This window comes from Buceros rhinoceros, unplaced genomic scaffold (genome assembly GCF_000710305.1).
Source record: "Buceros rhinoceros silvestris isolate BGI_N320 unplaced genomic scaffold, ASM71030v1 scaffold17738, whole genome shotgun sequence".
Taxonomy (NCBI): domain Eukaryota; kingdom Metazoa; phylum Chordata; class Aves; order Bucerotiformes; family Bucerotidae; genus Buceros; species Buceros rhinoceros.
The window spans coordinates 1-17,786 of NW_010425294.1; the positions used below are offsets into that span (position 1 = coordinate 1).

Here is a 17,786-nt window from a genome sequence, read left to right on the forward strand (position 1 = left end):
TGGGGATTTAGACATGTCCCCACATGAGACAAGCACAGCCCTAGCCAGGGGGTTGCTGTTTCCTGTAGGAATTCCCACGGCTCTGCTTTAACCACAGTTCCAGCACCCCTGGATAACACAGAACACGCTTATGAGTTGATGTGAACAACAAGCCTGGAACCAGGATTCCTATTCAGGTTTCTTCAGGCCTCCATTATGTACGTGGAAGAACTAGCAGGGGAGAAGATGTGTTGCCAGAAAGCTAGAGGCGTTAGCTAAGCCCATCTACTTTCTACTGGAGGTCTGGTGAAGGTCAGGACAGCTCATTAATTTCAATGACACTTGTTCTCTCTCTGGTAATCCTGGCCACTTCAAGACCTAACAGCACAACTCAGGTAAGTGAACAAGTCACTCCACAAAGAGAGCTCATTAAGGTTCACGTCTACAGATATGCACCTTGTGTCTACCTCTAGCCCTCTCAGCTCCTTCTCAACAGTGGCAGGGCCAGCACTTCGTAACACGTTGAGGTGTACGTTCCCGGGTTCAGTAAAGTCTAACACCTGATACAAAAGGTGAGGGAGCTATTGCCAGGATGCTCCCAGGCGAAGCCTGTCCTTTGGAACACCGATGCTTCACAGCTCAGCGGGCTACCAGAACAGTTTTTCTTGACAGTGCCCCACGATTTGCTCTGGCAGAGAAACAAGTAGTTTTCATGTGAATTCCAGTGGCTACTCCCAAAAGAAACTGCTTGCATATGGCTAGGACTAGACCATTTTTCTTATTTATGGAAAAAATGGGTACCACAGAAAACCCCTTCTAGGGCCCAGATCTGGGCTCAAGAACAGATTAAAAGACTTTTGCCACAACCAAAGGCAGAAGTCTAGTGTGACTTGGCCAGGGATGACCTTGTCTCAGTTGCCCTTGAGGTTTTTTTCTAAGTGTCTTTTTTTTCCCCATTGTTGGAAAACAGAGGCCTTAGTGTTACAGCACCAATTAATAAAAACATCACAGACATCATCCCCCCCCAAACTGAGTCTTCATATATAACACAAACATACATATGTCTGTGTGTGTATGTACACACACACATACAGGATGCCAAGCTTCCTCCAGGACGAAGTGGCGCTGCAAACTCTTCTCTCCATTACCTTTGCCTCCCGTTTTCAAGCACTCTCAAGACGGTACAAGTGCTGGTGGACACAAAGTCTAGACTCGTGTTGTCTAAGAAAATTGACAAAATGTAGGAAAAAAAATTTGCTTTATTGAAAACAATATTGTGCTTAATGCTTTGACATTTCAAATTCTGCTTCAATGTTTTATGTTATCAGTTATTGCATTACAAGATAATGAACTTTCTTTAAAAACATGGAAAATCATGGTAGCAAAATAGTAGTTTTATCCAAGAATAATGCACAACAGGCTCAGGTATATGAACCGGACATTGGAAAACACACCTCCTCACATACAGTGGTGCACTGTATATGGAACACAACTAAGCAGGCCGACATCTGAGGGTGCCTCATCACTTCAGCGACCCCACATGAGGACTTCCAAAAGAAAGGCAGTCAGTGTTTAGTGTTTCATAACAGTAACGTAGCTACAACTAAGCCACAACTGGTTCTTTACTACGGGATCACGTATCCCAGCTCCAAAATAATGAAACACCATGAAACCCACTCATCTCAGCTAAACCACTACGGTAAACCAAGGATCGACAGCGGGTCTGGCTATGTTTCACTGCCCACCAGAGGAGTTCGTTCTTCGTTATTACCGGGAGGATTTTGCAGGCTGGAACTGGAACTGTTTGCACAAGAAAAGAACAGGAGGGAAGAAACAGGCTTAACATTCTCTCTACATATGTATAGAGAGTATATGTATGTTCTCTCTCTCTCTCTCTGAAATACCAGCTTTATAGCAAAAAGCCACACATTAAATGCAAAGAGCTATAGGGATCACTGGATTTGGTTCCCCATTATTGCACAGAAACGTCCTGCTGCTTTCACAGGTATCATTTCACAGAATCACAGAATACTTTGGGTTGGAAGGGACCTTCAGAGTTCATCTAGTCCAATCCTCCTGCAGTGAGCAGGGACATCTTCAACTAGATCAGGTTGCCCAGAGGCCCGTCCAGCCTGACCTGGAATGTTTCCAGGGATGGGGCATCTACCACCCCCTTGGCCAGTGTTTCACCACCAGTAAAAAAAACAGTGTAAAAAATTTCTTCCTTGTATCTTGTCTCAATCTCTCTCTTTTAGTTTAAAACCATCAACCCTTGTCCTGTCACAGCAGGCTCTGCTAAAAAGACTGTCCCCATCTTTCTTAAGAAGGCCCACTTTAAGTACTGGAAAGCCACAGTAAAGTCTCCTCAGAGCCTGCTCTTCTCCAGGCTGAGCAACCCCAACTCTCTCACATCGTACACCAGTACGCAAGTCCTCCTCTGCAGGGCTGCTCTCAACCCCATCCCCCCCCAGCCTGTACTGATACTGGGCATTGCCCTGACCCAGGTGAAGGACCTTGCACTTGGCCATGTTGAACCTCACTGAGATTCACATGGGTCCACTTCTCCAGCTTGTCCAGGTCCCTCTGGATGACATCCTGTCTCTCAGGTGTGTCAACTGCACCACTCAGCTTAGTTGGTGTCACCTACGAACTTGCTGAGGGTGCACTTGATCCCACTGCTTATGTCATTAATGAAGATACTAAACAGCTCTGGTCCCAGTATGGACCTCTGAGGGACACCACTTGTCACTGATCTCCATCCAGACATCAAGCCATAGACCACTACTCTCTGGATGTGACCATCTAACCAATTCCAACTCACAGACACCGTCCTGGAGGAACCATCAGCAGGGTTTGCTTGTTGATGTCACAGTCCTGTTGCTTGCACAGAACAGGTATTGTTCTGTGACCTCTTAGTGACCTCTTAGGTCACTGTTTAGGTCAGTGGGGATTTAGGAAAGCCTACAGACAAAGTATTTAAGCAGTATTTTCCTGCTCATCTTGTCATTCATGTTCAGGTTGGTAGTGAGTAAAAAAAGGAAGCACAACTTTCAAAGGTTTACTTTATATGACTACAAGTAAAATAAAGAATAAATATGGCATACCTTCTCCTTGTTGTCTCAGTGATATAGAATATCCCAGTTGTAAGGCCCTTTGAGGAAACAGTTATAATTGTAATAATAATAACCTTATGCACCAGCTCGTAATTGCAATAGATATAAAAAGTGAAAAACGTGTAATTACTTACACTTAACAGTGCCCATCCTCCTTGGATGGCTGAGGCCCATTCAAAACCCAGCTTTTCATTCAGAAATCCTCCCAGAGTGGGACCTGCAAATGCCCTGCAACAATTCGAAATGAGGTCCTGGCATCCCAGACAAAAAAGATTAACACACCATATTTTCGGTAAATGTTTTTCTTGTGTTTTGTGGCCTCCCTTCATTGATTCCCTCTCCTTTGTCAAAAAACTTGTCTTCCACAGACCTAACTTGCTTATAATCCACAGTAAATATTAATTCTTTGTTTGCCATGGCCCCAATAGTCCAGTCTAGTTACCTCCTGTCCTGGTTTTGGCTGGAATCAAGTTAATTTTCTTCCTAGTAGTTGCTCCAGCGCTGAGGTTTGGGTTTAGGACGAGAATAGTGTTGAGAACACACTGATGGTTCAGTTGTTGATGATCCATGTTTACACTAAGTCAGGGACTTTTCAGCTTCTCATGCTGCCCTGCCAGCAGAGCCTGGGGCTGCACAAGGGAGGGGACACAGCCCGGACAGCTGCCCCAACCGAGCCAAAGGGGTATTACATACCATATGACATAATGTTCAGTATATAAACTGTGGGACACGGTGGCGCAGGGATTGGCTGGGCATTAGTCAGCAGGTGGTGAGCAACTGGAACAATTGTACTGTACATCACTTGTTTTGTATATTCTCTTTTTCCCCCTCCCCCACTTTTTTTCTGTCCTATTAAACTGTCTTTATCTCAATCCACTGGTTTTACTCCATCTCAGAGTGAGCAGCTACATGGTGCTTCCTTGCCAGCTGGGGTTAAACCATGACACCTCCTCAGCTGGAAACAGGATCCACATCAGAAAGCTGAATGCTCTCATTCAGTGCCTTTCACTCATTCTCTGTGACAACCACTGGGTAATAAAGGCAGATGAACTCCGCTAAGTTGCACCAACACAGAGCTTAAATAATGGCTGAAAGCGAAGAGATAATTCTACTCTTAGCTGTCCCAGACAAAAGGAGGAAATGCAGAAAATGAAAAAGGGAGAACAGAATTAGTCAGGAGCAGATACCTTCTAGCTCACTCCACATGGGTGGATTTAGCTTTGTAAAAAAATTAGAGTCCACCTCTCTCCATATTAAGTATTTCAGTGACAACAAAAATGACCACATGGAAGAATAAGTCAACATCCACTTAATGATGGCAGTTTTTTGATATGCAGGGCAATGCATTTCAAGGAGGACAAGCTCAGAGTCCGTTCGCTTTGCTGGGTAAGTGCTTTGCTTTAACATGACCACCAGGCACCTGTTTAGCAAAAACCTTTTGAATCAAGGTCCACACAATGACTGCAATGCCAGAGTCCTGGTTGTAACGAGCAGGCTTTCACGTGGGAGTAGCATAGACCAACCGAATGCTCATGGCTTACAAGAAGGTGACTGCATACCTACCCAAGGGACCACATGGCACTGAAGAGCCCAGACACCAGTCCCAGCAGACTCAGACCTTCTTCAAATCCATTCTCACTGCAGAAAGACAGACCAGTCAGAGCAGTACAAGGGATTATCGAGTCTCAGTCTATAGCCTTCCCCTATGTTAAGAGAGTAGTGGTAGCATTTAAATGTTACTTGCTGCCTTTGTTCTAAAAAGAGGGAAAAAAGCCACACTAAAATCCCACTTCATACTCATCTCTGAAAATTAGTCGCAGTTTCCTACTGTCAGTAACACGAAAGATGTATTGGACCGAGTTACTTACTACGCACACTGCAGCATCTCTGGAAACACTGGGATGACACACATGCCAAGGGAAATGCCAATCAGAACCAGCACTAGCACAAACATCCACAGCTGGCTGAAAGAGAGGCATTTAAAGAAATTAGCTGCTCTTTCCAAGTAAGGACCCCCTCTGACTGAAGGCTGTTTTATCAGCTCTCCACGACTGACCAGAAAACTAGATTTCTTGAAACCAAAAAGACCTCTGGACACCGAGACTAGAAAAATATGGTTCTGTGCTTAAAAAAAAAAGACTTTGTAAAAGAATTTGAAAATCTTGTGTTCAATTAAGTATTTCCTTAGCAAATGCAGTTCATTTAAGAGAAACACATAGGGAAGAGGGAGACAGTTGAGCTTGGCTCAGCAATACAGATATCCAAGCTTGAGGCAAGTGAAGCATTTTGCAGCTATTCATTTAAGAGAAACACATAGGGAAGAGGGAGACAGTTGAGCTTGGCTCAGCAATACAGATATCCAAGCTTGAGGCAAGTGAAGCATTTTGCAGCTAAAATTTTGTAACCAAATAGACTAGCTAAAGAACGCAGTTGAGCTTGGCTCAGCAATACAGATATCCAAGCTTGAGGCAAGTGAAGCATTTTGCAGCTAAAATTTTGTAACCAAATAGACTAGCTAAAGAACGCTAAAGAATTTATTGCTTTCTCTTTCTCACCAGCTCAAATGTATGATCTCATCTGTTTCAAATGTATGATCCTCTTTAAAGTTAGAAGTCTAGGAGGAAGGAGTTGACTAATTCTGCACATTAACGAGCCTATCATCATCTTTAAGAGAGTATATAACCTAGGACAAAAGGACTGTATAGCTGTTTTGTAAATGTAGCAGTGTTTTGCTGTGAATTGGGAGACATGGCAATGCTGTGTTCAGGTGCAGCAGGTACTATCTTTACTTTGCTAGCTGAAACCAAAGCTATAACCTGGCATTTTCCTCAGTAAGCTAGATACAGAGTGAAGAAAATTCAATACTGCTGCACAGCCATGCAAATAAGCCTATAGTTAAGAAACACTGATGTGATACAGAAAACTGAAAAATAAGATAGAAAGAGAGCTTCATTTTGCAGCACTGGAAATGCGACAGAGTTGGAAGGAAAGGACAATAAAAAAGCAGCATTCTTCTCACCAAATGCAGTAACAGGGAAAAAAAATCAAAGGAAAGGGATCATCTTACAAAGTTCTATCTATATTTTCAGATGCTTGCATTGCTTTACATTCATAGTCTCATCTAAAAGTTAAAAAAACCTGCTTCACAGTCAGAAAGGCTAATCACAGACTCGTGGACACACAGCTATCATGGCCATAGTCATATTACAAAACCATCACATAATGCTCAGGGAGAGGCAGTTTGGTACCTTTCAATGTGCAGTACAGGAGCAGGTCCCAACATGAAAAAGCACACTGCCGTCATTAAACCTCCGGATACCAGCAGCCACTTCCTGAGGTACTGTGAAAGAAGAGGTATGTGACTTAAAGACGTGTTTGCAACATAACTATTTTGTCTTTCCTAATACTCCTAAGTCTTCACCTCCTGAAAAGTACAGCTCCTGTAGAGACAACTTTAACACATAAACTAGAAACTCACAATTTTTCTGCCAGTTCTGAACACCATCAAGAGATGCTGAATTCATGTTTCCTTGCCACCAATTCAATCACTGGCAGCAGCTGCTTAATACAGAGATTTCTTCCGGATATTGAGTAACGGTGCTTCCCTGTTAGCAAAGTATTTTAAGTCTTGCTCTTCCTTAGTATAAGGAACATCATGTAGCATTGCATGTAATTCTCACGTACAAAGGCCATTATTAGTTCACATCAGGAAAAAACAGCGTCAGAAAACTGGCCCTGTCCTTCATGAAGAACACTCAAAGTGTGGGTTTCCTGGATCAACTAGCAGTGGGTGTTCAAGCAGGCAGTTTTAGGTATATCACTGTCAAAGTCTCTTGCTATAGTGCAGTTAAGAGCTAGAGAACCACAGCCAATCAGTGTGATGATCTGATTTGATATCGCACTTCTCAAGAGATTAAGTCAATACAGCTAACCACAACATCTTTACTCCACTTCTCAAAAGCTGGTAACGTTACATGTAGTCAACAGCATGGATAACTGGGACACGTTTTCCCATGCAGCACTCCATATTGGCCAGAATTATTTTGCTCTTGATTCACTGGAAACTCAACACATTTCACCTACAGGATACTCGTCCAACACGCTTTACTATTTTCGACATTCTTGTATTACCTGGACCTTGCAAAAGAGACCTTCAAGTTGGCAGTACTCAGGGCATGTGCGAGGTACTGAGAGACAGATCCATCTGCAGAACCAGGCCTACAGCCATCACTTCAATATGGGAAGTCCTTCAGTTTAAATAAGTGCACAAAGTGATTTGCTAACATTGCATGAACAGCAGGGTGATACTCACTGGCAGTGTGTCACTTAGGAGTCCGAGGAGGGGGGAAGACAAGGAGTATGACAGTGCCAAACCAAGGAATACCAAGCCCACGTAGCCAGTTGGGAGTTTGAACTATAGAAAGGAAGACAAATAAAACAAAACACAAACCATCAAACCATATATGCTACATTCATTAAAGGACAATCCAAGAATTATATTTTAGGTCAAAATACAGAAATACATGAGTTTAAGTATTTTCCTAATACCATACAGAGGTTTTTCAAGTATTTGAAGTCGTCCAGTTTCCTTCCACTTCCATGTGGAAAACGCCTGACACAACTGTACTCAGACAGAGCCCAGATAATCACAGGAGAAAATACTATGGCATGTCCCTACACCAGCACACTGGCTCTAATAACACTAATAACCGGCACATTTGAAACAGACACTTTAGACACTGAAATTCAGATAGGTTTAGTCTTTACCTCTCCAATCTTCAGTTTTATTTCCACTTAGAAAAGCATAAATACTGTACTCAGGCACTGCTAAATCAGTGCATCTTAACAGTAAATAGTGCTGTAAAACACAACTCTGGCTTTTCATCCAAAGGAGGATTTTTATGAGAATGAATAAGAGGCTTTTTGCAAACACCCCGAGGTCTACATTTTCCTAATGCAGAATCATATTTCTGTATTGAAACAAAATGTGTAATGAACCAAAACCATAACAGTCTCTCAAATGAGTGCTTTAACTACCAGTCAGAAGGTATTCCAAGATGTTTCTTGTGGCATTCACTTTTGCTTGCCACATGGAAGCACATGATAATAACTCTCATGTAGTGGTCAGAACGCCTGCCAAGGCTACAGCCCTTTCATAGCAAGTATCTGTTAGCACAGAGCAGAAGGAAAGCAGAAGAGGTACACCAGCATGCAATATTCTACACTAGTATAGTTACAGATCCTTCTTCCTGGGTGGTGGAAGAAGACATTCACATCTCCACTGATGGAAGAGGTTAGCACCAAGCCTCCTCCACCCTGGATGAGTGCTCTAAGTACTGGACTAGACAGACAGAAAGTAGAAGCACAACCACCTGTGAAATGCTCTTCCCTGGAAAAATGATTAATAAATAAGCCACTCAAAAAGCACTGCTTCATTTCACACAGGAACAGAATCGTAAATTGTTTACTTCATAGCCATTACCTTAAACTCCATGGGGGAAATAAATAAATAAAGCAGGAAACACATAAATGTTAAAATAAATAAAAACCTAACTAAATAAAATGGCATTTGCTTTTTAATAGCAGCTATGTAGCTGCAATCAGTTTAATTTTGGCATTGCTGTAAGAGAAAGCAGAGCTGTGACATTAGGTCCCCATGAAGAGACATAACGCCACCAGTGCCTGTTGCAGTTTTAAAGAATTTGCTTTCAGAAAGGAGGAAAAAATCCCTCATTTACAAAACCAGCTGCTATGTCCTGTTCAGTGAAGGAACTCTGCAGCTGAAAGCCAGTTAAGTGGAAAGCAGGTTTTTAAAGGCCTCGCTTTTCCTCAAAGTTACTGAGACCCAGCGGCCACCGATGATGCGAACAGAAACCATGATTTGTCAGTACTGTGGAAATCAAGTTATTCAGAAATCATATTATTAACAGTTAATTAAAGGAGCATAGTTGGATATGGCTTAATTTTGTTTAGGATATTTAAACCACATTTTTAACCAGTTATTTACCATCTAGTGAGTCGAGACTTCCCTGCATGTTAACAGGACTTACCTTCTTTAGGATAAATAGAGACATTGTGGGGTCCAAAAAGCCCAAGCATGCACTTAGAGAAAATATAATAAAACAGAGTACTAAGACTTTCGGCAGCAGAATGAGCTTCCAAAAGGAGTCCTTGCCAGGGACTGAATCTGTTTCGAGAGAAAAGGAGGGTAAATTATATTATTTTCAGCAGCATAAGCTCATGATTCATCTTCTTGCCTTAGAAGTCTTTTTCTAGTCCTATTACTCCCGTTATCTAACAAAGTCAAAGGTAAACTATTATGCACTATACTATTTTTGAATTTAAAAAACCCAAATCTGATAGGTAAATAAGTAAACAATTTAGATTCCAACATTATAATTCCCAATTATGTGAAAATACAGTTACTTCCCCACTAGCCCTTATCAAATGAAAATCTCATGGATACACCTCAAAAAAACATGCACACATGCATGAACCATTCATATCCAACCAGAGAAACAAGCTTTGAAAGTAAAATGAAAGACTGCTCTTTATCAGCTGACATCTGTCTCAGTTTCTAAGCAACTAGTCGTTCAGGTCTCTTACATGTTCGATTTGTACTCCAGACAGGAAGCTTCTTTCAGATGTCATGGTTCAAAGTCACTTCTAAGGCAAGCTCCCTTCCTGATGCTGTTGGTGTTTTAACAGTTGGATGTGGACTCAAAGTATAGATAGAACTAAAAGTTCATTCATTAGCATCCACCAGCTCAGAGCTAACAGTTATACACCTTCAAACTGGCCAGTAATACCAGGACTCCATACGATTTCAGAGCTCAGAGAGGTGGGGGGGAAGCTAGCAGTAGCAGCACATGGTTAACCACTGTGAGTTTCTTGTAAAAGCCAATATATGTGAAGTTATTCTCCACGGTTTTCATATTCAAGAGGAAAAAACATTTTAAAAAATGTATTTTAAAGTTACTAGTGTTTATTCTAGAAATGATTAACAGAAACTTACAATTATGAACCTGCTTGAAAACTTACCTTTAAGTTAACTTTCTGTCCAAGCAGGACCATCTAAAATTTAATCAAAGTTACGTGACCGCCAGCACTTCATTACCTCCAACACTTCATTATTAAGAGTCTTTCATGTTAATAAGATACCGCATCACTCAGTACAAATAAACCCTTTCTGTTCTCCAATTCTGTTTCTTCCTCCTCTGTTACCCCTCAAACATGTCAAGGTCTCTTGTTTTAGGCAAAACCTATCTCCATCTTTTCTCCAACTAGCTGTAACAACAAGCTGAAACAAAGATTTTGTTACTGATCCTTTACAAGCCCTGAAGCTAAAGAGACAAAAGAAAATAACCATTTATTTCAGTTCCCTTCCACACAGAGTTCTCAGTGTTTGCAGAGATAGGCATGCAGTGTTGAATTTATTCCAGGCCACCTGCACGCCTTTATTCTAGTTTGCATCAAGACATGGGCCTGATCAAGATCACAAGTTACTTCAGCTGGAGCTTTGCTGTCTGAGTTGTACCAGACTTCAGAAATCGGTGTTTTTCTATAATACAGTTACATACATGAGAATTTCAGGTGAGCGAAGGAGACAGGAGGAAGGGTGCTTACCGTATTTTGGTAACATGCACATATTCAGCGGCACCAAGACCAACACTACGCATCCCAGTGTAATAAAAGGGACCTCATAACCAAATGATTGATACAAAAAGCCACCTAAAGGTGGGCCCAGCACCAGTCCGAGTCCTGTAAAAATTTCCAGGCTGCCCTAAAGGATGAAAAAGAAAGCAAGCAAAAAGCATGCTGAGAAACTCTAGCATAACAGTAAAAACAATCCATTTTTCTGAGGAGCAGCACAACAGAGTCAGGCTAGCGAGAAGAAAAAGGCACTGCATCACTAAGGGGGTAACAGCTAGCAGAGGCCTTCACGTGTGACAGCAAAAGGAATTTCGCAGTTGTCTGCATGACACAGTCGCCTCCTTTGCTCCGCTATGGGACAACCACGTGCACTGCAGCATTAGCCACTCTGCTGTCACCCACCACATCCCAGTCCTGAGGCCAGACAAAGGCTCTGCTGATGGAAAGCATCTGCAGGACAACTCAGGCTGAAGTGATCATCTCTCCCACCTGCAGTTACACTCCAGCCAGATTGGGAGGACCCAAACAATTCTACTGGGCTGGGTCACTATCTCGTGGGATGAGGTACATGTATCAGGCTGTTTGGATTCACTGTCTCGGGGTAGGAAATAACAATGAAATTGTAATCAGGATAACTCAGATTATTTTGGCTATAATTTAATAATCTGGCATCTTTTATAAGATACTAGTTTTCAAAAAGACAATAATACAGTTAAACTTAAATTTTGCATTACAACACTATGGTCACCACTGTGAACATCTGCCCCAATGCAATTAATGATTAATGATTAATCAGTGCTTAGGCCACTCCCTTTTAATAAGTAACAGCTAGAGGTAGAATTTCTTACATATATAGTTTTCTGGCTCCCAGAATTTAGCAAAGATAGTATAGATTCATCCTCCCCTTTAATTTTACTGATACAAGTCAGAGCAGTCTAATAGCCTGAGAGGAGGCGCAGCCAGGAGCAGCCACATCCTTTACCCTAGGTATGGGGAGCAAGCCCTCAAAATTAGTTCTAGACAGATGTGAGACATTATGATAAACTTCAACACACGGGATGCTCGTGAGTTAATGTAACTGCATCCAAATAATGTTTTTACTTGTGTTGCTTACCAACCATAAAAAAATACTTACGATTGGTGGGACTGCAGTTCAAACAGGGCTATACATCATTTAACCCTTCTAAGTTAATGAATTATGGGGGAGAGGTGGAGCTGAGGCGCTGCATTATTGCAGATCGGGGAGGATAACGTAAATATTGCTTATGCTCTGAAGTTCATACCTCCTGCAGCAGAGGGATCATGTAGACAGATGCTGAACTTTCCACTTCTACAAGGTTGACACGCCTACCTTTAATAACTTCCCCATCCATTCTCTGGGGTACCCCACAGGCAAAAGGTGGGCTGAAAACTGGTAACAAGAGGGTAAGGAGAGGAAAAGTGCTTTTCAGTATCTAGCACTACTAAGAAGGGCAGTGAAAAGCAAGGTTAAAAATCCTTCATCCATTCCCTCAAGCTTTATGATTTTACCACAGGATGCACCTTGCTTCAACTACTCAGCTCTTCCTTCTGCCTCCTGCCTCTGCTACCACCAGGAGCAGAGCTCACAGTAACAAGAACTCTCCATCGTGGCCATTTAAGGACACTAAGTCTACGTGAATGAATCTGAAAAGCTTTTATTCTCATGCAGAACAAGACATTCGTGTGTAACAAGGCAAAGAGGCCCATATTTAAAGTGATCTGTCTTCTGACAACCCCCTTCTAGAATTTAAACAAAGGCAGCTACCAAGCCACTGCTGTGTAGTGTTTCTGACTGTGGTCCTGAGGTGACCTTCATCACCAGGAACCATTTTCAGCTATGCAGCATGGTTATTGTCCTGCCACCAAAGCCTGATTCTAAGATAGATAACTAAGTCCCTTTAAGTCAAGGTAACTTTACCTACCTATTTAAATGACATTTTTAAATGTGCAAACAGAAAACTTAAACTGTTTTAACTGAATAAACCCAAAACATGATTATGATATATAACCTGCTTTCCAAAGAAACTGCCAGCTCCCCACTGCTGATAAAATTTCGTAGTTTTTTGCTAGTTGAGAGGTCATATTTTTATAGATATTCATACTTAGAAGTAACTACAGAGCTTAACAACAATATTAATAAAAGCACCAACTTTTCCCATTTTATTAAATGTTCTGAAGGATGTTCTTAACATTTGTTCACTCAATAAAATTTAACCCAGTTATTCCTGTCAGTTTATATTTGAATTGAAACCCAAATTTATTGAAAAGAGAAAGAAAAAGCAGCATTTTTTAAAATACAAAACATTTTTTTTTCCCTAACACCAAAAAAACCCCCAACTAAACGAGGATATCGTCTCTGGTTGAAATGAATCATTGATGACCAGAAATCGTGCCCTCCAGATTTCACGAAGTTCTAGCTCTCCTCTCCTATCACTTTCAGCAATAGATAGAAAAATGAAACGAAAGCTGCTTCCAGTTTTGCACTTTTCAGTCATTTAAACAACACTATTCGAATAAATTAATCAAATTTCTTGAATCAATCCACATGGATTCTTACCATCCTTGCAGAAGTAGTCACTAAAATGGTCTGATTTCAACTGAAGAGAGAACTAGTGCCATCAATGCTCGGCTGTCTTCAAAACATAAGCAGCTATTAGATCCTGCTTAATTTATATCTAACTAAAGTTATGCTGAGGTCTGAACTTGTTCTAGGATTGCGATTCCAGACAACAGACACACATGATGTGACGATTTCACATATGCCTGCACGTGAGACAGCAGACTGTCTCCTCCCGGCTCTAGGCTGGCCACTGGCAATTCATGACATTGTGGGCACTCAGCTGTAACACGGGTTTTGCACTTACCAGGACAGTGGCTATATTATCGGGAAATGCCTTTGCAAGGATTGAAAATGATGCTGTCATTGCTGCTGCAAAACCTACTGCATCCATTGCTCTTACTAAAAAGCACAAACTGATGAAAACTGGTCCGCTCGGCACCTTGTCCAGCATTCTGAAAAGAAAAAAAAACCCAGTAAATGGGGAAATCTCAGGATGCAACGAGTCATCTATTAAAGGCCCCGCAGCATCATTTCTTACTGATTAAAGGACACAGTTATGAGACACTCAATGTTTTCTATTACACATCTTTTTGAATCACATTGGTGAATTCATTCAAACTCTACCAAGCTATTTCTGGTAACTTTCTCCTTTTCTCCTTTCTTTGGTGATGAAAAGAGCACAAAAAACCTAACCTGGAAAAACTCCAGTGCCATCTGCTGTTGTATTTCACAGTTTTTCCAAGCAAGTGCACAAGTGGTCTGATGCAATGAGTTACAACAACATAGTAAGAGCTTCCTTCATAGTTAATAACACTTTTATTTTGCTAAAATGCGTGGCTTAGCCTCTCTGCCTGCTAGGCAAAGCTTCTCATTTGCACTCAAGAAAAGAATAATTTTAATAAGTGATTAATTAAAACATTATATATAAATAGTTCCCTTATTGCTGCACGGTCTACATGCTGTTCATCATCTGTGGTAGCTATTTAAATATATAGAACCTCCCTCCTTTGCTTTCGAAGTTCTAAACAGGCTTTGAAACCTTCTGACAAGAGAGACGTGTTTATTCTGCTTTACAAGGGATAGATAAAAAGTAAAGATGCAAAAAGTTAGGTGACACCTAACAACAACACCCAAAAGATGCCCAAGAGTTTCCAGTTTTATTTCAGGTCCATCTTTTCATATGGATGAAAATGACTAGGAGATGCAGCAAAATAGCCAACAGGAACTACTCACCCAAACAGAATGGTCACACATCCCGAAACAAACAACCCTGCCACAAACATGAATTTTGCTCCAATGCGTGTAAGCTGTAATTAAATACCATTTTTACATGTTATTATTTCAAGCCTAGATCAAAAATCTTCCAAACTTACTGTTAAGAAATCAAAACATTAAGGGCATTTTATAGCGTATGAAATGAGAAGATTGGGAGACACTGCTCCTGCCAGCACGCCTTCATGCAATAGCGAACCTAAAAATATTCTCAGGGTTAAGTGACTTAACCCAGTTTTCAGAATGGTAAGACAATGGCGCAGTTAACCATTTCACAGCGCCACGCTGCAGCTTCTCAGAGCAACAGTTTACAGCAGTGTTATAAACATTATGAACAAACAGAAAGGAATACATTCCCCCTCCAGCAACGTCAGTGATGGCAAGTCAACAACACTTGTCAAATACAGGACTCAGGAGACTCAACAGAAGCTGATTTTAAAGCAAGTTTATCACCACCTTCAACAGCACAAAGCTTTGGCACAGGAAGCACAGCAGCTTCACTCATTACTCAGGAAAGGACCCCACCTTACTTCACTTCAGGCTCCATCACCAGGGTGGAGAACCACAAGAGGCATGCCATAACACTAGCTCAATCCCGTAACAAAGTACATTGGAGCGTCTAACTCCATGCTGTAACTTCTCCTGAGGACAGTAGGTATTTCAGACTCTCTTCTTGTTCGGGCTGGACAAAGTCCCTGCATTTCAGCTATTATTACTAAAGCCCTTGTTTTGCTGAGTTTCACTGAAACCCTCAGGATTTCTGATTGCTGGACTGCCCACCTCTGTTGGTGCTCACTTCACCTGTCTGCAGTGAGGATGGAGCGCTCACTCTCTCTCTTCCCTGCAAAGTACTTGGTAAGGTTTGTGTGATGGTTGAATGCCATCACAGGCATCAAGACTGAATTTACCAGTGGCGCTTGTGTAACACCTCGATAAGCCACCTCACCACCAGCGAAAATCATTCACCGTGGGGTCAGCAAAGAGACTGCCCAGCCAAAGAAAAGGAATACAGTGAAACAGCCCCAGCTTAGGGTATGACCCCGAGCAGCCCTAGCCAAAAGAGCACAGACAGCAGTGCTCTGGCATATAAACAAACAAACTGTTATATGATTAATTTGTAATTTCTCCAGGATGAGAAAAATCCCAAATCTGTGGGAAAACTAAAGTTGCAAGAACTGGAGACATTTACCTCATATTGCTGTATAATGAAGTGGAAACCACTTAAGCAGCAGAGAGTCATAATAAGAGGAAACGTTAAGAAATAGACAACATACCAGAAAAGAAGAAGGGGGGCAGCTAACTAAAGAAACCTTAAGGATGGTGCCAAAGGTAAACAGAGTATCTAAGTAAGGGCAATAAATGAAACGGAGTACAGGAAAGGAAGTATTAGAAAGGAGAACTATCAGCAGATTACTCTGGAGCAAGCAGAGCAGTTAACCAGAGAAACCAAACAGCTACATGCCCACCACCCTCAGGAATGGCAGAAGAGTAATTTTTTTAAATTGTACTGACAAGACTTAGATCAGATTCAGACTGACTGGCCAGGCTCCAGTTTCTGCAGACACAAGCGTGCAGGAGCACTACTGGAGAGACACCTCTTCTCAGCCCTAGAGAACTGCCTTCATGTCCCAACCCGTGTTGTCACAGAAATAAGTTACAGCTTCAATTATACTTACATAATTTCCCAAGATTAAAGAAGTCAAGAAATTGACCAAAGCAAAACATCCAAAAATCAGCCCAATAACGGTGTTACTAGCACCTTTTTTTTCTGCCTGCAAAAAAGATGACAACTGCATAAAGATGGAGGCAAATTCTTGAGGTGAATAACATTCATTCCTTGTACATTTCATTTTTTTAATTCTTTATTAGCGCAGTTATGAAGCAACTTCCTTTCTCGAAGGCCTCACACGGTGACACCACAGCAATTGAAAGACATGTTGCACTTCTATTCAAGCGGCACATAATCAAGTGAGAAGCAATGTTCACTCCTCGGTGAATGGAAACACCATGCTGTTTGCTGAAACAGAGGTTGTACAGGTGGCTTCAGCTGGTGTGCAACACAGCTAGCTACAAAACCTCCATCTCTCCCACAATGAGAGGGCAACAAGTGGAGATACCTTGTCTTCCCCATATCCTGCCTCCCCGTAACAAGCACCAGGCAAATTTTTTACTTACCCAGCTGGCAAAATACACTTACTTGGCTACAAGCATTACATAGAAATATTTAGTGCAAAAATAATCTTAACATTTTTGTGTTAATTCTTGGGAACAACTTGGTCTTGAGAGAAATGGACTTCTGCTGCAAAAGGCACCATAATCACTTTTCTTCATCCTATACATAACCCCCTTTATTCTCTCAACACAAGCAGAGATCATTTTTTTCCTCCTCCAGTTGCCATGACAGGAAGTTTAAACAGTGAATGATGGCCCAGCATGAGTTAACAGAGAAGCAGCTATAAATAAAAACGTCATTGAGTGTCTCAGGCACTGAAATGCAAGTCAGGACGTGGGCAGAGTTTTAATCTCAGCTCTACTACCAAACTGCTGCGCAACACTGGGCAAAAAACCTATTTCACTTCTCCAAGCATCTGCTTCAACTTCTACCTCCCATCATTAGTTTGCTGTCCCTCTGCAGCCACCGGGAAGATGGAATTAGTCCCTGGACAGGATCCAGGTCACCATTACACATACCCTCATCTATTTTAGTCAACGTCAGGCTATCGCTGTGAATTTCCCCAACTGAAAAGCCTAACTCAGAGCTTAGAGCCAGCCAGAAAGGTCCCACGTGTGTTCCAGATCCTTTAAAAAGTTTCAACATGCAAAAAAAATAGAGTAGCTGGCTACATTGTTTGCTTACCTCCGAAGGGAAAAAGGGTCCCAGGATTGAGTAGCATATCATTGAACTGAAGTTGATAGAAGCTGTCGCGGCTACTGTAAATAGCTGTTCTCTAGTAAACCTTCTTGACTCCTCGCGAAGCGCTTCTGGCATGCCATCTTCTTAAAAGAAAAAATATTACAAACTGATAGACCGAAACACAATTCGCAAATCAGGTTTGAAAACACAACTCCGCGCAGAACTGCTGCCCCCGCGGCTCTGGGGAATGACATCAAGCCGTGTTACTTTATCTCCTCACACAGGCGTCCAGAGCTCGCCGTAAAGGCAGCACCTTCCCCGCGCGGGTTCGCCG

At 41.8% G+C, this 17,786-nt stretch overlaps 1 protein-coding gene across 2 annotated transcripts; it reads right to left on the reverse strand.

The window, feature by feature from the left end:
- Window positions 1-1,220: 1,220 nt before the first annotated feature.
- SLC18B1 (solute carrier family 18, subfamily B, member 1) lies at window positions 1,221-17,591 on the reverse strand. 2 transcript variants are annotated; one of them, XM_010141088.1, is made up of 13 exons: window positions 17,456-17,591; window positions 16,275-16,370; window positions 14,560-14,633; window positions 13,631-13,778; window positions 10,719-10,875; window positions 9,143-9,279; window positions 7,405-7,506; window positions 6,341-6,432; window positions 4,961-5,056; window positions 4,656-4,730; window positions 3,227-3,320; window positions 3,084-3,130; window positions 1,221-1,779 (listed from the first exon to the last, which is right to left on the reverse strand). In XM_010141088.1, exons 1-13 carry the CDS (start codon window positions 17,585-17,587, stop codon window positions 1,707-1,709), a joined length of 1,323 nt encoding a protein of 440 aa, XP_010139390.1. In that variant the 5' UTR covers window positions 17,588-17,591; the 3' UTR covers window positions 1,221-1,706. The 2 variants fall into 2 exon arrangements, with proteins under 2 accessions (XP_010139390.1, XP_010139391.1); XM_010141089.1 differs by having other exon boundaries at window positions 1,707-1,773.
- Window positions 17,592-17,786: the final 195 nt, after the last annotated feature.